Source organism: Podarcis muralis, chromosome 6 (assembly GCF_964188315.1).
Source record: "Podarcis muralis chromosome 6, rPodMur119.hap1.1, whole genome shotgun sequence".
Taxonomy (NCBI): domain Eukaryota; kingdom Metazoa; phylum Chordata; class Lepidosauria; order Squamata; family Lacertidae; genus Podarcis; species Podarcis muralis.
Window position 1 is genome coordinate 50,138,878 of NC_135660.1, and position 19,493 is coordinate 50,158,370.

Sequence of the window (19,493 nt, forward strand, 5' to 3'; positions counted from 1 at the left end):
TCTAGATACTTTAAAGCAAAGCTTAGAGGTTCTGTGTTAGGCATGCATGGGAGGGGTCCAAATGAGAAGGAAACGCAGGAAAACCTGGGAGTGTGCACTTCAATGGAATGTAGACTCCGCGGATTAGAAATCCCAGAGTCTGAGGTTATACATTCCAAACTACAGGGTTTTCCAGGGAAACCCCTCTCCCCATCTTTTCACATTATATAGTGTAGCACCCACAAGACTCTTAAGGATCAGGTGCAAATGAATTCAATGTCCCTGTATCACACACTAATTAATATTAGTCTAAATTTATTTATAGGTTAGTAGAAAGCTGGGGGTGGGGTTTACACTTTTTGTCACTTGTTGTTCCATACCTACAGCCACATGTGCGGGTGGACCTGGCCAGTATTCTGTCTCAATCTTTGGAATCTCGTTGGGTGCTGGAGCGTGGGCTGCTGGGAACTTGGAGGACTTGATGATATCATCGGAAGACTTGTTCTGGGCTGCCAGGGCAGCTGCATCTAGATGGCAATCAGGGGAACTTAAGCTATCAGATTAAGTTGCTCCATCAAGGCTATATGGTTCTTTTCTACTTCGTGCTCTCTTACAATTGAAATAGTTAACACTATAAGCACTATTATTTCATCTCCTTATTCAGCAAGTGAGGGCCCCTCCAGACATCCTTTTTATTGTGCATTCTTGGTGGTGTTGGGGCAGTTTTATACAATCACTCTTTCAATACAGTTTGTGACTGCAAAAGTTTCGGGGCAGTCAAACTGCCCTGTATCCAATTGGTGCATGTTTTGTAGCTTCTTGTTGAAGTCCTGTAATTTCTTACAGCACAAATATTCTGGGAGTGGCAGCGGTGGTTGTCCTGCTTTTGTTCGGCAATAGCACAGAAAATGCCCCTCCAGAGGGCAATAATGCAGTAACACTGGGGAAGCATCACAGAATGTAAATAAAGCTGAAAGACAGGTGGATGGTTCAGGATAAATCTGCCACTAACGCACTATTACTATGTCAATGACAAGTGTAAGACACCATGTGCCTCCACCCACCCACGGTGGAACACACACACACAAATAAAACACCAGTCTGGAGAAGCCCTGATATAATACTCCTATTAACATATTGTGGCCAAATTTTAAGTTCTAATTTCTGCAAGAAAACCCCAAGTTTCATGAGAACAGCGCATTTGAAGGATGCATACAATCGCAGCATTAAATCAGAAGTTACAGTGGAGTTCTGTAATGGAGTGAGCCTGGCTTCCTCCCACCTTTACAATGTAAATAACAGACAAGCAAGTCATCCAAAAGCTTGACTTCAGCTATCTTGCCTATTCCAAATGCTTCAGGGAGGCATATGGGATGCACACTTAATCATTTAAAACAGGGAACCCGTGGCCTTTCAGTTGTTGTTGAACTCCAACCACCATAAACGACAGACAGCATGGTCAGGGAGTGTAAGGTGCTGGATTTCAACAACATCTGGAAGGCCAAGATGTCTGATTCAAATGCTCTTTAGTTGCCTCAGGCTGCTTTTTTTTAAGAAGTTGCAAAATTGTTCCCAGGTCAATGGAGGTGGGTTTGTGACATCACAAGTGTCTGCTAATTAGCTCTATGTACAGCCAACTTCTGCAAAATTTCACGGGACCAGTTTTCCTGAGCTTGATCTGGGAGAGAAAATTGTTTTGTTTGAATAGAACACAAGTATATTTCCAGAGTGGCACTATCATTTCAATAATCCTAGGTTTGTGCACAGCTTTAGAATGGATTTACAAAGCAAGTCCATTGGAACCACAGAAGCATTATATGGCAGTCTCTCTTTTTTAAATCAACTGCTGTTAATAAAAAGAAGAGTTCAGTGTGCCTCTTGATTTCCATGTAAGGCAAGAAGCCAGGGATATTTTAGTAGTGTTCTACTGGATGTAATCTCATGACATTTTACAAAATTTCTCCAATGGGAATGAAATTTGCTGTGTATTAATAACTGTAAACTTTCTACATTTCCTTAACACATTCATTAAATAAATACTTTTTCATCAGTCCCAATCAGTAGCTGGGTAACTGCTACATAATAATTAGCTTCATTTTATTTTGGTTAAAGCTCTTATTAAGCATCCTTGATGTTTACTTCAGAGCATTGTCATCACCATGTGAAATTGATCCCAAAGCAAGGTATAGTAATAGTGTAATATTTATCCTGGCAATTCACTTAGGGTGAAATTATACTATCATTATGTATGAGGGAACATCGCCATGAGATGCATGCAACTGTTCTTAAGATCCATGTATATTTGAAAAGAAGAAGGCAGATTTAATGCCAGTAAAGAACAAAGAAAAAACATCACCTCAGGGCAGAGTTTTACATATACAAAATGACAGTGTAGTTTCACCCTTTGCTGTTTTCAATAACCAAATGTTAGGCTGATTCCACTGTGTATGAAGCAACTAAAAAAAGATAGAAAAGAATGTGAACTAGAAAAAACTATTTCCCAAGATATATTTTGTGTCTTTACTATTTTAAGGTTTGTGTTTCTGAAAGCCTCCAAAGGGTATTTTCAGATGTCACAAACTTAGCTAAAACCGAGGCCTGTATCAGAAAATGTTAGAAAGTTATACAGGGCCATGCTTGCATAAGAAGAGAAAGGGTAAATCCAGATATTGATTGTCCATCTGCATATTACATAAATATACTTCAATGTTTTAATGCTCCGTTCAAATGAATTTGGCCATTTTACCTGTGATCACTTAGAGGAGAGGTGGGAAACCACCAGCCAATGGACCTAATCAGGCCCTGAACGGTTCTCAATTTGACCCTTAAGACCCTTTCCCCTAAACCATGGCCATCTCAGCCTTAGACTGCAACTCCATGATATTTTAAGACTTTGTTAACATTTCTTAAAGTACATTTTTAAATGAAAGTCCTGCAACTATTTAGTCACGCATGATGGAAGGGAAAGTCTTTATCAGATGCTACTACAGTACATAGTTAAAACCTTAACTAGATTCATTCTCCAGAAGAAGAGAAAGTAGAGTGAAAGAATACTAACTTTTTAAAGTTTGCAAGTTATAATAAAATGTAGAATTTTTAGGGAAGAGCAAACAAGAAACAAAAGATGTTTACTTGCAGAAGCCCCCTTACTATTTTGAAATATAATAAAAATTGTTCATAAGAGATGTAACTAACTGGAAATATCTTGTGCACAGGCTTAAGTGAAACAAATGAAAGCTGCACAAGAGTTTCATCCTGTGCAGACTAGCAGCTCTCTTTCATTTCAAAGGGGGCTTATGAACAAGAAAAGTTCCTGAAAAACTGTGAAGTCTTAATGCAGAAGTGAAGAACCTTTTTCGGACTGAGGGCACATTCCCTTCTAGGCAGCCTCCCAAGGGTGGGGGGCTCACAGGCAAAAGTGGGCAGAGCAATGAATGTAGATTTAACCTTTTTACAGTAGGTCAGTTTCTAAACATACTGAATATACCCCTTTCTATCCTCCACCCAGGCAAGCAAGGGACACATTCCAGCCAGCCAAGATCAGTCCTAGAATGGTGTGGCTGGGGAGCAGGGGTGGGTGACTGAGGAGGGTGTGTAGCTTGTGGAGAGTCCTGAGGGCCAGAAGAGAAGTCTCATTTGATGCCCAGATCAGAGGTTTCCCATCCCTGCCTTTAATGGATAAGGAGCAGCTATCTTGGCTCATTGCTCAGGGAATTACAAAAACATGCCTTCCAACAGTACTTACGTATTAGAATTGATGAGGTCAGTGGCAAAAACATTCACATGTTAATGGGAGGTGAGTAGACACAATAAAAATCATAGAGAAATAAAAATGATGTGAAGAAAAAAATTAAATGGCATGATTAAAAATTAAATAATAATAATAATAATAATAATAATACAAATGCCACCCCATAATAACCATCAGCCCTCAAGCAATCTAAAACTTTTGCATCCCTCAGCCACCCCTGATCTTCCTACTATTTCTGTTTCCATGTCTTTACCTAAAAGCTATAATTATAATTAGTTTCTTTCTAGATACTGTGAAAAATGTATTTTCGTAGCCAGATCTCCAAAGACTACTGAAATTCCCTCAGAAAATACTGCAATGTGACCTTTGCTGTTAAAAAGAAATTGTGAATTGATAATTGTGAATGCTCCATTGTCAGTGCATAACCGCTGAGGAATAACCCTGCTATGAAGACACACTATTCGTTTTTTACTCGGAGCGTTCAACATTGGGCACATGTTGAAAGACACTCTGTAGTTACTACAGACATTCTACTGCTTTGCCCCTGCACTCAAAAACAGATTCTTGTCAGTTCTACCTCATTTTAAGCTCAGTCGAGCACAGCAATACACAATGGAGACCAAGCTTGCTCCCATGCCAGCATCAATAAAATGAATGAGGGTCGTGAGAGAGATGAGCGTGCTTGTTGGATTATGCTCTTTCAGTATTCATTGGGACCATGCCTTGGTCAAGTGACTTTCCCCATCATTTCTCATATTATTAAAGTGGGTATTCCACTGGACAGGAAAACTGATTTAAAAACTTAACTGTTCCTGTCAGAGTTTTTTAGCTAGTTATGACAGTTTACAAGAGATCTGTTGCTTTCAATATTTCCAGATATATTAGTGCAATATCTTTAAGCAAATTTGCATGTGGAATGCTGGCCTGCTAGCTGTAAAACAACCCTACATGACTGCAGCTTATATGACTGAAATAAAGGCCAATAAGACATGTACTATTCCTGTTTGCAAGCAGGGTACTACATAACAAAGTAGCCGTGATGGATTATCATATTCTGGAAAACGGCATTCAAAGCAGTGAGGCATACAGTGTAAAGTAACCCTTCATCTTACACGGGTTTGGTTCCAAGCATTATGCATATGTGTGAAAATTGCATATAGTCAAACCGTGGCGCTACCCTGCGGCTAGTGTATCTGCAGCACTCCCAGAGCCGGCGCAATGAGTAGGCCTTGCCCAGCAAGCAAGACCAAGAGTTTAAAAGCACATTTTGTGCCAGGTCTGCTTGTGTTACCCTGTGCCTTGCTTGGGAGTTGCACAATTTCACCCAGCCTGCTGCCAAACACATGTAAGATGAGAGTTTACTGTCTCTTTCTGCCTTTCAAACACCCTCTGTTTACATCAGAAAAAATGAAACATAAAAGGTGATAAAGCAGGCAATAATCTGCTAATGTTACAAAAAGTTAACACGAAGACAAAATAAGTCAACAATTCAGTCATGCAGCTATTTAATATATTAAGATTGTCCCACTTTGAAAACAGAAAGAATAAGGTTTACCATGCTGTTTGTAGATAGGAGGTTTTCTATAAATATTGATGCCTTGATCTGTAAAAATAAAAAGCAGAAACATGAGACTACTTGGACATCTTCAATTAATGCTGGGAAAGAGGGAAGAAATCCAACACTAAATTGACAGGTATTCCAAACCGAGGACTTGGCACAAGTATCCAGGAAACTAATTTCAGTATCACATAAAAGAGAGAAGTATCTGATGAAAACAAAACACAAAAACAGATGGGAAAATATCACAGACAGATGACATGAAATCTTTGACATATAGAGTTGGCAACATGGTGATGTACCTAAAGGCATGGGCCATTCAGTTTAATGTCTTAGTAGATTGTTAGTGGGATAAACATTTCACAGGAGGTGCAACCAAAAGAGATATGCCAGGGGTGGAGACAGGAGCATTCTGGCGGAAAATAGCCCCCAAATGACTACTGGGAAATTGTGCAACAGCAGCTCAATTTCTCCTCCAACCACAGACATCACAAATAGCAATGATGTACATTTACAGTCAAGGCTTCAGAACATGTTTCATTCAGTGCAATCCTATGTATGCCTACTCATAAGTAAGTCTCATTGAGAACAGTGGGACTTGCTTTCAGGTAGATGTGTGAAGGATTGCAGTGTAAATCTGCCGTTTTGAAATGCAGCCATATTCTCCGTGATTCTATTGAGCCTCTGCAATGTTTCTTACCACACTTATTGGTTTGGTGGTACAACCAACTCACACCACCAATCACATATGTTCATATTCAGAAGCATTTTATGGCATAGAGCCTGGAAATACAGTATTTCTCTAGCAATGACTTAAATAGTACAGAATGTTTTCTTTTTTCTTTTTAAATACATGCTTGGATATACTCTCAAGGAAAAGTTCATTTTCCTCTTAAATATAAAATGCACAGACACTGAAAATTAATATGACAACACAAACAAAATGGAGAGAGGATTCTTAGAAAGCTTGAGGTAGAGTCAAAAATAAATAACCCAAAAGCCATGTTCTTTGGGTTGGGTTTTTTTTTAAAAAAAGACTTATCTAGGGTAACTCAGTAGACAAAGAAAACGGAATGCTATATTGTAGCCTGATCCTATGCATGTTTACTCAGTAGTGCCACTGTTTTCGGTGGGATTGCAGCCTCGTAGTGGCAAGATATGTTTAATGCAAGCTATCCCTCTTAGATGTGTAGCAGCTAATTAATGGCTAGAATATATCAGTAATGGTCCAACTCTAAACCATAAAAAGGGTTATGCTGTTGGTTCAGCTCCACATTCCCCACCCTCCACTATACCTTCTCTGTATGTTAAGCAGTTACAATATGTGTGTAATCTCTTAAGAATGTCTTGGAGATCCATGACCATGAAGGCAGATGTTATATCAGCAGCAGTAGCTCCTAAGTGTGTGGCCAAAATTTTCAGCCAGACAGGCAGGTCTCTATTACTTCCAGAGAAACAACTCTAATTGACACAGAAGAGAGTGGGGCCATAATTCTTTATCTCCTCAAAATACATTGGAACAAGAGTTCTTTGATACAAACTAACCCCAACTCAATGTTTTGCTTAATACTGAAATAATGACATATCCATTGCTCACTGAGACTGCTCAAGAAACATTAAGCCACAGCCATTGCTAGAAAATGGCTACCAGGTTATCTGCAGCATTTGCAGCAGACAATCCTACAAAAGCAGAGTGTAATATACACAAGGCTGAACTTCTAGCAGTATCACTGGCTCCTTCTCAAGCAGTAAAAAGTGTACAGAAGCAAAGTAAATAATGTGAAGCTTTAATGTTAAATTAATAATTTACATCAATGAGAACTACTTCACACAGGAATCTACAGATTTAAGGCCCCAAATGAAGCCTACCAGAGGGCGCCACAATAACAACTAGATGCAATGAGTCTGTTTAAGCAATATTATTCTTAACAGAAAGCACAGTCATTGTGCCACAAAAAATGCAAAGTGTTTGACAGTGCAATTCTAAGTATGGTTGCTCAGGTCCCATTGAGTTCCATTAGACGGACTTCCTAGTATTTTTGTTTAGGATTGTAACCTGAATCCTGCCTCTTAAAGTCATGAAAAACAGGAACTAAAAAGTAAGATGTGTTTGGTGCTACCAAGGAGTGGCTTGGGCCATGTACACGGTGCTCTTACCAAACTACATTGTATCCTCCCTATTCCAAAATCTCTAAGAGAAAGATTTAATTTCAACGCTTAAATCTTTCTGCAGCCAGCTTTTTCTAATTCCTCTCAAAAGAAAACCAACAAGCCCTGCATTTCAAAGCAGTTCATGGTATACTCCAAAAAACAAACGAACTAAACAGCATGAGATAATGGAGACAAGACAAGGGTTACAAAGGCTACTGGTCTACACTATGACAGGACACCAAGACATACATTGCCAGCTCCTACCTGGAACATGGAAATGTTTAGGGGCCTGAGCGTAAGTTGGTGTTAGAGGGCGGCTGTCTGGCCGGTAAGGGGCAGGGGAGTTCCGACCGCTGGACGGCTCATTGCCTCCAATGAGGAGAATGGGGAAACAGAAACAAAAACAAAAACAGCAGTAAAGAAGCAGGCATAATTCAAAAACCCAACCAAAAGACGGTGGAAAAGGAAAACCAGGGAGGAAACAAACAAAAAATATATATAGTTGGTAGTCAGGAAATATGGCTAGCGTTAGAAGGCACTGCTAGTCTGTGCTAAGAGAGACATTCACATCAGGCTGGAAATCAGGCAACTTGCATCCTCTCATTTGTACATTCCAACAGCATGCGTGAGGAAGAATGCAGTCAAATTAAATGGACAAGCCGTGGAGCGGAATGGGAAGTTACGTGGTAATGATTTAATATCAGCCAGGGTTCACACTTTCAGTTGAAGAGTCATGGCATTTGGCAAAGTCATTGCTAGGCAAACCCCAAGTCAAATTATCTGCACCCTTAGAAGAGAATCATTTATTTCAAATGATCATACATGTACGAGAAGGAGAAAAGCTTCAGATTAATTATTCTGGTTTGCTCTTTCTTTGATTGATCAAACTAGCATAAATAACTGCACTCCTTTCTCTCTAGGGTCTTGTTTTTCATCTCATCTCCAGGAAATTATCTTATGGTAGGTATGATGAGCCTATGGCCCTCGCAATGAGGCTGAACTCTAACTCCTGTCAGCAGGTCCATACAGAACTTGTCTGGGGCCAGGGGCTGGAGTCTTGTTAGAATAAAGTTAAACTCAAACAGCGCAAGTCCAGCAGGCCCCTGACAGGCTCCCCTAGCCAGCTTAGCACTCTAAAGGTCCAGAAAAAATGTACCTGGCTGCCTTCCCCTCCACATGGGCCTATCTGTGAGACCAGGGCAGCATGGCCAATTGTCAGGGATGACAGGAGTTGTAATCCAACAACTGCTAGAGGGCGGGGAGGGGGCACATGGGGAGCTGTTCTATTGACACTTTCCCACATTTTCATTCATGAACAGAAGCAGTCAAAGTATGTTTTCCCTTCAATGCCAGCTGCACAGCCAGTGATACATAGTGATTAAGTGAGTGACTGAAAGTTTGGACTGGAGATTCCTTCTAATCAACAGGGAGACCAATGCATTGTCGTATAAACTCCAATTGTGTGCAATACAGCTGCACACATAGGTGTTTTATGCTTGCATGGAAGGGACAGCGTATAAAACCTGTCCAAGCTTTTCAAGCTTGAACTATGTCAACGGGACTCTGAATCACTTTATCCCATGTATATGTCCTATGTTGTTAGCCTGCTCTTCAACCCAAAGGGTCTTCAGAGAAGCTCACAAATGAAGAGGATTAGAAACAGTCAACTAAAACAAATACAGCAATTATAAAACCAGTGTAACAGCGGAAGCCAATATTAAAAGTAGATTAACAAGAGCTAAGCAAGATTAAAACCATTCTTCAAATGATATCTAAAATGCCTAGGCAACTAAAACAGTCTACAAGTGGCACCATAAGGTAATAGAGTCAACATCAGGTGAGCCTCCCTGGAAAGGGCCTGTGTCTGCTATTGAGTGGCACTCTCTGATACAGTTTTCTGATGTGCAAACTGTTCCTTTAAAAACCTGGGGGTGGGTTATCAATATGCTGAAGGGAGGGAATCCAATTCATTCAGTTCATAGATTACTCAACTCATCCCAAAAGCTCAGGATCAGTAAGAACTTAGTTTATGTCTATCCTCATACATGTGGCTTTTCAAAGACACTAGCGATCAGTTAGTATCAGTGCTAAAAAAATGTGAATGACTGCTTGGAGAGAGACAGATATTTTCTCTAGAATATGTATTTATTAGAAAATAAACATTAAATCAATAGATGTGGTGTATTTACAGTGGGTTATGGTAATCTCTTTATTTGCTCTCAGGAGCTGGAGGGAAATTAATTGTGCATACGTGAAAGCAAGTCAAACAACTTGAAACTGTCTCTGCATGGCAGCTCTTCTATACATCATGCATGTGTGGCAGTGGTGAGGAGAGAAAACAGCCAATTGAAACCAGTCCTCATGGAGTGGCTGCTATGTGGCTTCAAGTGGCCTCCTTGTGGCTTTTATGCTATGCTAACTTTGTTTGTTCAAGGCAACATTTTACAGTTCAAAATTGGGATGCACCATCATGTGGTTCTCAATCTGCTAGAAATATCCTACAAACATGTACATTAAACTTTTTTTAAAAGAGGAATTGGTTATCAGCTTTTCATCACACTTTTTTTTAAAGCTCTGTTTGGCTCTCTAGTAAATTTGCATTGAAATGCTATTTACAGAAAGCTGAAGGGTGACAGTAATCTCTACTGACAAGCATTAAGTTAAATGGAAAGAACAAAGGACCCTTGATATTCTGGTCAAACAGCCCTGTGCTACAGACTGAGCCACAGATTTACACATCTGTGAATAGAGGCCAATATGAGCAGCTGAATTGTGCCTAACATGTTGTTAGCTAAAGCAGTAAAATGTATCTGTTAGAATGACACTTGGAAGGAAGGAAGCATCAGCAAAGAAGGAGTGAACATGGGTAAGAACAACAACACAAAGTCCCTCTGGGTATTGGAGAGGGGTGTTACAAGAGAGCTGAGACATGGCATACCTATGTAGAATGGAGCCGCATCTGAGAAAAGAAAAGGAAAAAAGTCATGTACAGAAATGAGGATAAAACAAATGGGAGAATAGAGCTGAATGCGTTCATGAGAACCATGGTGGTATTTTTCAACTAAAAAAAGGAGAGAAAACATATGGCCATGTAAGCACAAGTAATTAAAGGGTGGGGGGGTGCAGAAAGCAGTCATGGGAAGCACAGTGCTACTTTTTGGTTCTCAATCCAGCAGATAAGCTTATCAATAATTTTTAAGAGAAATTGTCAACTGGTGCATGTGGGGAGAGGTAATAACTAAGACTGCAGCTGTAGAGGGAAATCTTAACCCTTCCCCTCTCACATGCTCCTGTCTACTGCTTTTCCTTCTCACATCTGGTTTTTTTCTCCCCCATGTGACTGACAATCAGTTGTTATATAAGGATTTGAATTCTCTCCGCATCCTACTTGTGAAACTCCCTATACCTATAATGCAGTGGCAATTTTGGGAGATGGGGTGGAGTGGGGGTTATTGCTTAGTTTTGTTCTTGTTTTTATTATGCATTTTGTGTTTTCATGAGATCTTCAAATGAAGGGAATATACAAAGTTAATAAACAATAAAACAAATAAGTTTTATTACTAACCAACCTTGCTGGGTCATCTTAAGGGAGATTGATATAATGTATGTGATCCAAACCCCATGAAAGCAAAATACATTCCTGCAGGGGTTTTTTACCTATCTACCCTACTTGAAACATGCAGTTTCTAAACGCTTCAAAGCCAAAACTTTCAAAGAATATGAACTCTCCCCTCCAGAAAGTCACAATCAGATTAATATACAATCATTACCTTAGGTCCATTTAATTACTGATTTATTCAATATTGCCAATTGCAATTTAAAATGGCTGAGAATCTAGCACAAATCACCTTAGCACACATCTGGATGGTAGCTTCCTGTACTCTCATATCACAGTTTGGCATCACAAGTACGTGGGAAGAACTCCTAGAAAGAGAAGCACCTTTCTTCCTGGGAGATGCTGTATGAACATTGTGAAGGCATCTGAGCACACAGCAGAGCCTGTGCTGGTTCCATAATTGGCACCATTAACTTTGTGCAGAAGTGGGGAAGCCCAGCATGGCCTTAAGCTATTGCTGAGTGTGGACTGCAGATATCAAAACATCACCCCTAGGCACATGCACACATAGTCATGCTGGCACTTTCGCATGGAAGTATATCCCATATCTTTATTGTACAAGATACAATTAATTGCCCTTCTGTTTTTCCCGATTTTGTCATTCGAATGGACAAAGCAGGACACAAATTTGAGTTACACATGAAAATCTTTATTTCAGAAACTGGTAACTATGAGCTGAACCTCAGTGAAGGTTTGCCATGTGAAATGTAAAGGAGCCACTAGCTCTACCGTGTTATGAGAGAGAATGGGAATGCCTTGAGAAAGGAGGAGGATGTTACAGTAGGTCTGCAGCATGGAAATGTTGAACTGGAGTTTATGGATCAAGTACATGCAAACATGAATTGTGCCTCTGTTTTTAAGGGACCCCATGTGTAAAGGATGAAGTGAGTTTTGCTATGGTGAGGATTAAAACAAACTGGAACAAAAAGGTTGCAAAGTGTCTCTTATTACTGGAGAGAGGAGGAAGTTAAGAACTATTATCATTTCCGATAATGGCCCATGGAAATCATGCAATCTATTTAACATCCATATTACTTCAGTTCAGGACACTGAAATATGTAGTATAACTTGAGCATAAATCTTCCTGGCTTTTAGCAATTCACCTAATCTACTGCTGCTCACATCAGCTCCTGAGTGAGTGATTCAGGAGGAGTTGAAAATTATATAGGGCACATTGGGAACAAGGAGGGATGGATACCGGGAGGAAAATGGGTAGACAAAGTGGCAGGATACAACAAAACCAAAACACCAAACCGGCTTGCAAATATAAAGGACAATTTTACTTAGTTCAACAAATTAAAGCGCAATGTGCATATCAAAGCCTGGAGATCTACATATGGCCATGTGAAGAACCCTTTCTTGCAACCATTCCCACTTACAGGACTTTGCGCTTCCAGTAGATAATTAACTGTAGAATGATTCGCTTGTTTCAGCTGTGCTATGACACTATTACTATATACATTATTGACAGAGATGTGTCACTAGTTGACTGTATGTCTATAAGTATCTCCAGGCTTTGATATGCACATTGCACTCTAATTTGTTGAACTAAGTAAAATTGTCCTTTATATTTGCAAGCCGGTCTGGTGGTTTGGTGTTTTGGTTTTGTTGTATTACAATCGTTATAACACCTGATACTTTTTTTGTATACAAAGTGGTAGGATGGTCATCATGGAGGATCAATATACTGGCAGGAAGATGGAGCAAGCTACCTGGAACAGGTAGGGAATTTTAAGAGTTAAATAGTGTGACAGTATGAAAAGCAAGCTAAACTATGAAGATAGTTTTTAAGAGAGATGAATCTTAGCTTTTGACTATAAGTAGTGATTCTACCATGTCACTCCAGACAATAAAAATGTTATATGAATGCACCCTCTCATGGTGGTTTGCCCAGTGGTAGAGGCACATGCTTTGCTTGCAATAACTCCCAGTATCAATTGCTGGCATTTCCAGGTAGGGTTAGGTAAGCTTCCTGTCTGAAACTGTAGAAAGCCACTGCCAATCAGTGTAGATACGCTATAAGTTCAACGCTGGGGTTTGCCAGTGTAGGAGCTGGTAAAATGACCTGAATCTGGCCTTAGATTTGAGGGAAGAAGCCTATGTTAGAAGGCATTGTAAGTGAAAAATGTCTGTGCGAACCTCGACAGACATGGCGTTATTTGTGTTGGAAGTTGAAGCATGGGGAGAGGTGCTACTGGAGACCTTACAGAAAATGTAGGACATGCCAATGTGTTTGAAGAGTGAGATTCAGAGTTATGGCAATTCCAGAGTTACGTTTCCAAGGCAGCAAAATTCTGTCACCTTGCTGTTCAAAGAGCCACACTTTCCTAAAACATAAGAAATGGAGCACTTCACCTAAGGATACCCTTAGAAAGGACATACTTCCTCGAAGATGGAGAAGGTATGTCAGGTCTAACACAGTCATTATGACGCAGGTCTGAGGCATGCCGGGAGTCACACAGCTGATAGCCACTTGATGGAGATGTGCCTTATTAGCTTTCCTTGAATGCTAATAAATCTCCAGTCTGTCTGACACTAGCTTGAATGGCCTGTCTCCTTACCTTTGACATGGGGAATGAAGTGGTGTCGGAAAGGGGAGTAGGGGCGGGAGTCATTGTGGGTGGAGATGGGACTGCTAGTGCGCAGGTGGGCTAACCGCTGCACACCGTTAGACTGCAGCTCTGCAGCGGCAAGAAATCGTGAGGCAAGACAAAATGGAAACAAAGAAAAGAGAACACAAAATAAGACAGAAGCAGGGCCAGTGGCTGGAGGCGGGGAGAGAACAGAGGGAGAAAAGCACTAAACAAACTAGGAAGAAATAAGATTACACAAATATTAGGAAAAGTCATAGGAAGAAGGTGAAAACTCAAGATTGCCACTGGATACTTCCTTAGTCCAGGCTTAAATTAGTACCCTCTCTATATAGCAAAAAATAACTATTATTCATGCATCAGACACCCTGAGCCCAAATGAGTTTCAGAAGCAGCAGCTGTCTGGGTAACAACCTGACCAAACAATGCCAAAACAGGAGTACAAAGTCCTTTTAAAATTGTTTTAAGAAATTCTGGAAGAAGAGTTTAGTCATTCCACTAAGAACACCAGAAACACCTTGGGGCCTTATGATGAAAGTTTTTAATATAATATAGATACTGGAAGAGAGCCATTTTTGAATAGAATATATATTCTAATCAATGTGGTCTTTCATGTGGTTTATCAATGAGGGAATTTTCAAAAAGTACCTTTAGGTCACTTCCAAAATCATTCTGGAAATTTTAAGATCTGGGGTTACAAGAAATCTGCAAATATCTGCTATTGTGTGAATAACGGTGTTCCTTGTCCAACTTTTTGGGGGGGGGAATTCCCAGTCATTTCAAAATATAATACTGGTTGTTTCCCCAGTAATTTGAACTGCTCTCAGAAACCATTTTATTTCCTGCATTTATTTAAATACACAATGTTAGAAAGCTATTCAAAATATCAGCAAAGCAAACTGAATCATTGTCTCAATCTTAATAAATCTCACAAATACGATTTTGGGAAATGGCATGTCCTACATCTTGTCATATTTCACACTCTTAAGTTAGTTAAATCATGGTTTAAAGGAAACACTGTACCATTCTTAGTTACAATTACAGGATTAAAAGTGTTGAAATACTAAATTCTGTTCATAGATTATGTTCACAGATTCACATATAGATCTTTCCTGAAATGGAATCAGTTGGAGATTAACAACTATATTTTATTGCTTTTGACTATATTATACTGACAGATAAGTACACCTAATGCCAAAATGCAGGTGGTTAAAAATGGAAGTGATAGCTTCTGATCTTTTCCTTGAGGCCATACCAGAGAAGGAAAGAGGAGTGGCTCATTCATTTGTCCTTAATTATTGTTGAGAATTATATCTGAATGAGGCCAATGCCATCTTGGATCATCATTTCCCACAGAAATAAAAACAACTAGCCAATTGTGCTCTGTCAAACTCTTAAGAAAGCCTGGAGTTGCATATATGGAGCATATATGGAGCTATTATCACAAGAAGCAGAAATGGGAAGCCTTTTCATAGATTCCAATAGATTCAGTTGGCTCAACCATGTATATCTTGAAGAATTCATCATCATCTTGTCAGTGCTATATGATAAACCAAATTTCATTTGTGCCTTTTAAATGAAAAACCTCTTCAACATTTTAAGCTTACCATTTTAAGCTTACCATCATCATATGAAAGAACTCAAACTTGATACTAATAAATTCCTTTGTGAAAAACATGCATCTAGACATTTGCTTCACCTGCTTTTGGATAAGGTAGCTATGCAATTCTCCCTAACCTGAATCCCAAACCCTAGTTTTGGGGTTCCATATTATTTCCAGAGTAAGGCTAAACAATTTTAATTTCCAGATTTTGCTCACAATGCTACCCATGAGCAGTTTATTTAGGGACATACGTTTTAAAGGCAAGACTTCAAAGAAAAATACAGCTTAATGCAAATCTCTGAAGTAGAAATTTCACTGTTTTGTGCATGCAACTTTAACAGATGAACTGGTTTTCAATTTGTAGACCTTAATGGCTAGCTAGGGGTGAATGCAGGCACAATATTTTAAGAGCTGTGGGTGCTAACCTGCAAAGATATTCACAGTGACCAGTTGATAGTTAGCTTTCCTCAGCAGGATAAAGCTCTGAAAAGAACAATTCTGCCAGTTTGAGGCTATATTTAGCTATTCACAGGGCTGGCCCCTGTGATGCCACCAAGAAATCTCTTCCTGCCTCAAACACTCAGAAGAGATTTATGTTTTATAAACTTAAGTTTTCTTTAAAATAATTAAGAAGGCACAAATTAAATGTTGTTTTTTTAAAGGAAGACATAAGTGCGGAGGCAAGCTTAACAACTGAGCCAGCATTTGATTCACTGGTGTGTACAGTGGACATTTCAGATGTGAAAGCAGGAAGGAAGGAAGGAAGGAAGGAAGGAAGGAAGGAAGGAAGGAAGGAAGGGCTGTGGAATTTGCATTTAACTTTCAAAACTTTTTTTATGTCTGTCTTCACACTAAGATTTTAAATAAAGAATTTTCCTGTTTTTAAAGATGGCCTTCCATTTCAACATCAAAGCAGAGAGGTCATGTGGACTGCGAGGTTTGATTATCAGGAGTATTCCACAGTCTGAAACCAAGGACTCATTAAAAAGGTCCCAATAGCATGATATTCAACATTACTTGCCACTTATAAAAGAAAGGATAAGCAACCAATTTAATTTCCCAATAGTAATAGCTTTACCCTAAGACTCAAACATTCCCCCTAACAACAAGACACATTGCAGGAAATTGTGTGCTTTTCTCTAATTGGCATAGATTCTAGGCAGCTTAATTAAAAATATCAAAAAATGCAAAGGAAGGGGGAGGGAACCAAACCGTATGCAAGAAGTCATGTAATACTAAAGTGTCAGATTCCTTTTCTATGCAATTCTATGACATAAAGAAGCTAAGATTCTGTGGCTTGGCCACTTGCCTACATTGGGCCTTACCAGGTCTGTGAAAATGTTGTGGTGAACGTGACATTGTGGGAGTGTAGCTGTGACGACTGTACACAGGAGAACCAATGGACCCCTGGCTGGTAGACCGGTGTATCATCCGATCCCGAAGATCCTGATATCCCTGAGGTAAGAAAATATTTTACATATATATTATAATATTCAGGGTTATAATGGTTAAGATACTGCTAAAATGTTTTTCCAGAGTAACTCACAGCTTCAGTTCCTTGACAGTTGGAGACAAACTAGATGTTATAAAAAAGCATTTCCCTTATAACATGGGAGCTGACACTCAAGAGAGTTGGGAGCCATTTAAAAAATATTAGCCTGTCCAAAAAGTCTATCATTGAAACACTGAACATGGAAGCACCAAAAATTCCAGAGGCTTCATACTAGCATGAAGATGGAGCTCCTGAAGTCACCTTACCTCACCTTAACCCTTCCAAGATTTGCTATATATTACCTGGTAAGGATGTTGAATAGTCTGTTCCATTCATTCCCAACTGTCATATAGAAGGAACCCTGCATATATGATTGCATTGCTAACCAGATCCAACTATTCAGTTTGTTTCCACTACTTAACAGCAGTTACTGATCCTGCTCCCTGCTCACTTCTTCACCTTTGACCTCTGAAATTTCAGTGTCCCAGTTATGTAACCATACTGCCCCTGAGTCTTTTGATTTTTTTAAAGCAAAACCTGAGCCTGCCATTATGAGATGAGATGAGATTGCATTGAGGGCAATAAGCTAAATAAATGCCATGTGCATTTTGCTGCTGAATTGCATTCAGCACAGTGGACTGCATAGTCACAGAATGGCAGCTTACAAGAAGGCAGCACGCAACAAGCAATACTACTGTTTTACTGGTAGACATATTATTATCATCACCATCGTACAATGCAGGGCACAGCTTCCATTGAACTTACTTCTGCAGATGGAGTTGGAGAGAGTGTCCTTGGAGACTGCAAGACATGGAAGAAAGGAAATTGTAGATAGAGGATTACTCCCAATGTGTCACAAATCCATTAGTAGTTGTCATTTCAGTTGTGTTATTTATTTAAAAATATTTCTGAAACACTTAATATTCAAATAAACCCTCAACGTTGTGTGCAAACAATGCAAATCAGCGTAAAAACAATAAAACTACATCATAGAAACAGAAATTCAGCGGTACAGGGCCTGAGTTGATGGATTAGGGGAAGTTTGCCGAAAAGAAAGTATGCCTTTAACAAGACAATCAAGGGAAATTGCTGTGATGCTTCATGTAGGGCAAAGAGAAGGGCACGTCAATGTGCAAGGGAAAGAGCAGAAAATGCCTGTTTTCAGTTTACCTTCTCTATGATATCCTGTAGAGTGCTGATCTAAATGATCTTTCAGGTTCATACAGGGTCAGGTGGTCTTTCAGGTAACCTGACCCCAAACTGTTCCGTTATCAAGGTGACAATATGAAAAAGTTGATTGGAAACTCCTAAAGATTATTCTATGGCACTGCCTACTCATATCCAGATTTAGGAAACTGCTTGAGTTTCAAGCAACCTCCACATACACTTAATTTAATCAAATATTCTAAAAGAGCAACTTATAACAAATGACTCCTCCTCTACCTGCAAAGATGGTAATCACAAGTGTGATTAATTTGACAGCTACCATAGTTGGACAGAAAGCTTTCACAATGGCGATCCCTGTATTAAGTATCTAATTGGCTCAGGGTTTTGAATGACACCAAGCATTCAAATTTCCGGATGACTTTTACAGGGGGGTGCCAATTTTTTTTAATGATCCTTGGCACTGAAGGCAGGTTGGCTGCATCTGGTAAACCTTGTCCAGATAAAACTCGGGGGGGGGGGGGTATTACAGCAGAAGTGGGAACCTTTGGCCTTTCAAATGTTGCTGAACTACAAGTGACATCAGCTCTAGCAAGGTGATGTGATGATGGAGGTTGTAGTTCAGTAACATGTAGAGAGCCAAAGGTTCCCCATACCTGTTATGCAGGAAGAACAGAATTTTATGTAACGTAAAGAAATAGAAAAATTATCCATCCTTTCTCTGATATCTGCTGTTTGAGGATCTCTTATCATGTTAAAGCAAACTTCTGTAAGGTGCATTGCCATATGCTGAATCATGTCCTTTCAGGCCCAGGATGTAGGATCAGTATATGTAGTATGCTTGCATCTCACCATTATTCAAACAACCAATTTTAACCTCACAGTTGCCACCTTTTATGATGTATGCTAGGCTAAGCAATAATAACTAATAACACTCTCCATAGCTGAACAGGGATTTTAATCCACACCGAGGCTCAACACTTCAGCCATTGTACCACATGGGTTCTTGAGCATATCTTGGATGGTCTGAGATTGTGGTTGTTATATAAGTTGTAATATACTTGCTGCCTCACACACAGAGAGAGAGAGAGTCCAAAGGATGCACCCAAAAGCACTGTGACAAGAAGAAAAATAGCAACAAGCTCTGTACCACAAACACTTGTGCAAGATTTCTGAAAATCCTGTTAGAGGTGGGTCTCCTTGGTAGCAGTTCTCATTCTTTATTGCTTAGGAGAAGCTATAGCCTTTTGCCAAGACGACGAACATATGTGGGTTTAGCTTCGTTTTTTGTATGCGGCGCTCTAACTTAGGCCTGCACAATTTGTGACCTACCAGCCTGAATGCAGTCCACCAGCCAAGAGGGGCTCAACAAACCTTTTGGTTCCCTACCTGCCTGGTATTGCAAAAGAAGGGACTGCAAGTATCGGGCAGGTCGCAAATCATGGCTTACTGGCTGTGTTTTAGCTTGGTGGGTCACAAGTTGTACAGGCTTGCTCTAGCATTAAACATTCCTTCCCTGAACTGAAGATGACTTCATATATGGAAGAGCTTTTTTGGATCCAACCCCATATTAACTATGCTATTGTTC

At 39.7% G+C, this 19,493-nt stretch overlaps 1 protein-coding gene across 33 annotated transcripts in view; it reads right to left on the reverse strand.

Moving 5' to 3' along the window:
- ABLIM1 (actin binding LIM protein 1) overlaps positions 1-19,493 on the reverse strand; it is a 216,647-nt gene that overhangs the window by 17,657 nt on the left and 179,497 nt on the right. For 11 of the 33 annotated variants that reach the window (XM_077930268.1, XM_077930273.1, XM_077930270.1 and 8 more), the window contains 6 exons: positions 17,507-17,542; positions 16,575-16,704; positions 10,378-10,398; positions 7,704-7,808; positions 5,286-5,333; positions 360-506 (listed from right to left, as the gene is read on the reverse strand). In XM_077930268.1, coding sequence (XP_077786394.1) covers positions 360-506; positions 5,286-5,333; positions 7,704-7,808; positions 10,378-10,398; positions 16,575-16,704; positions 17,507-17,542 — 487 coding nt within the window. The remainder of the gene's footprint in view (positions 1-359; positions 507-5,285; positions 5,334-7,703; positions 7,809-10,377; positions 10,399-16,574; positions 16,705-17,506; positions 17,543-19,493) is intronic. The other 22 variants (XM_077930277.1, XM_077930262.1, XM_077930257.1 and 19 more) reach the window with 11 other exon arrangements.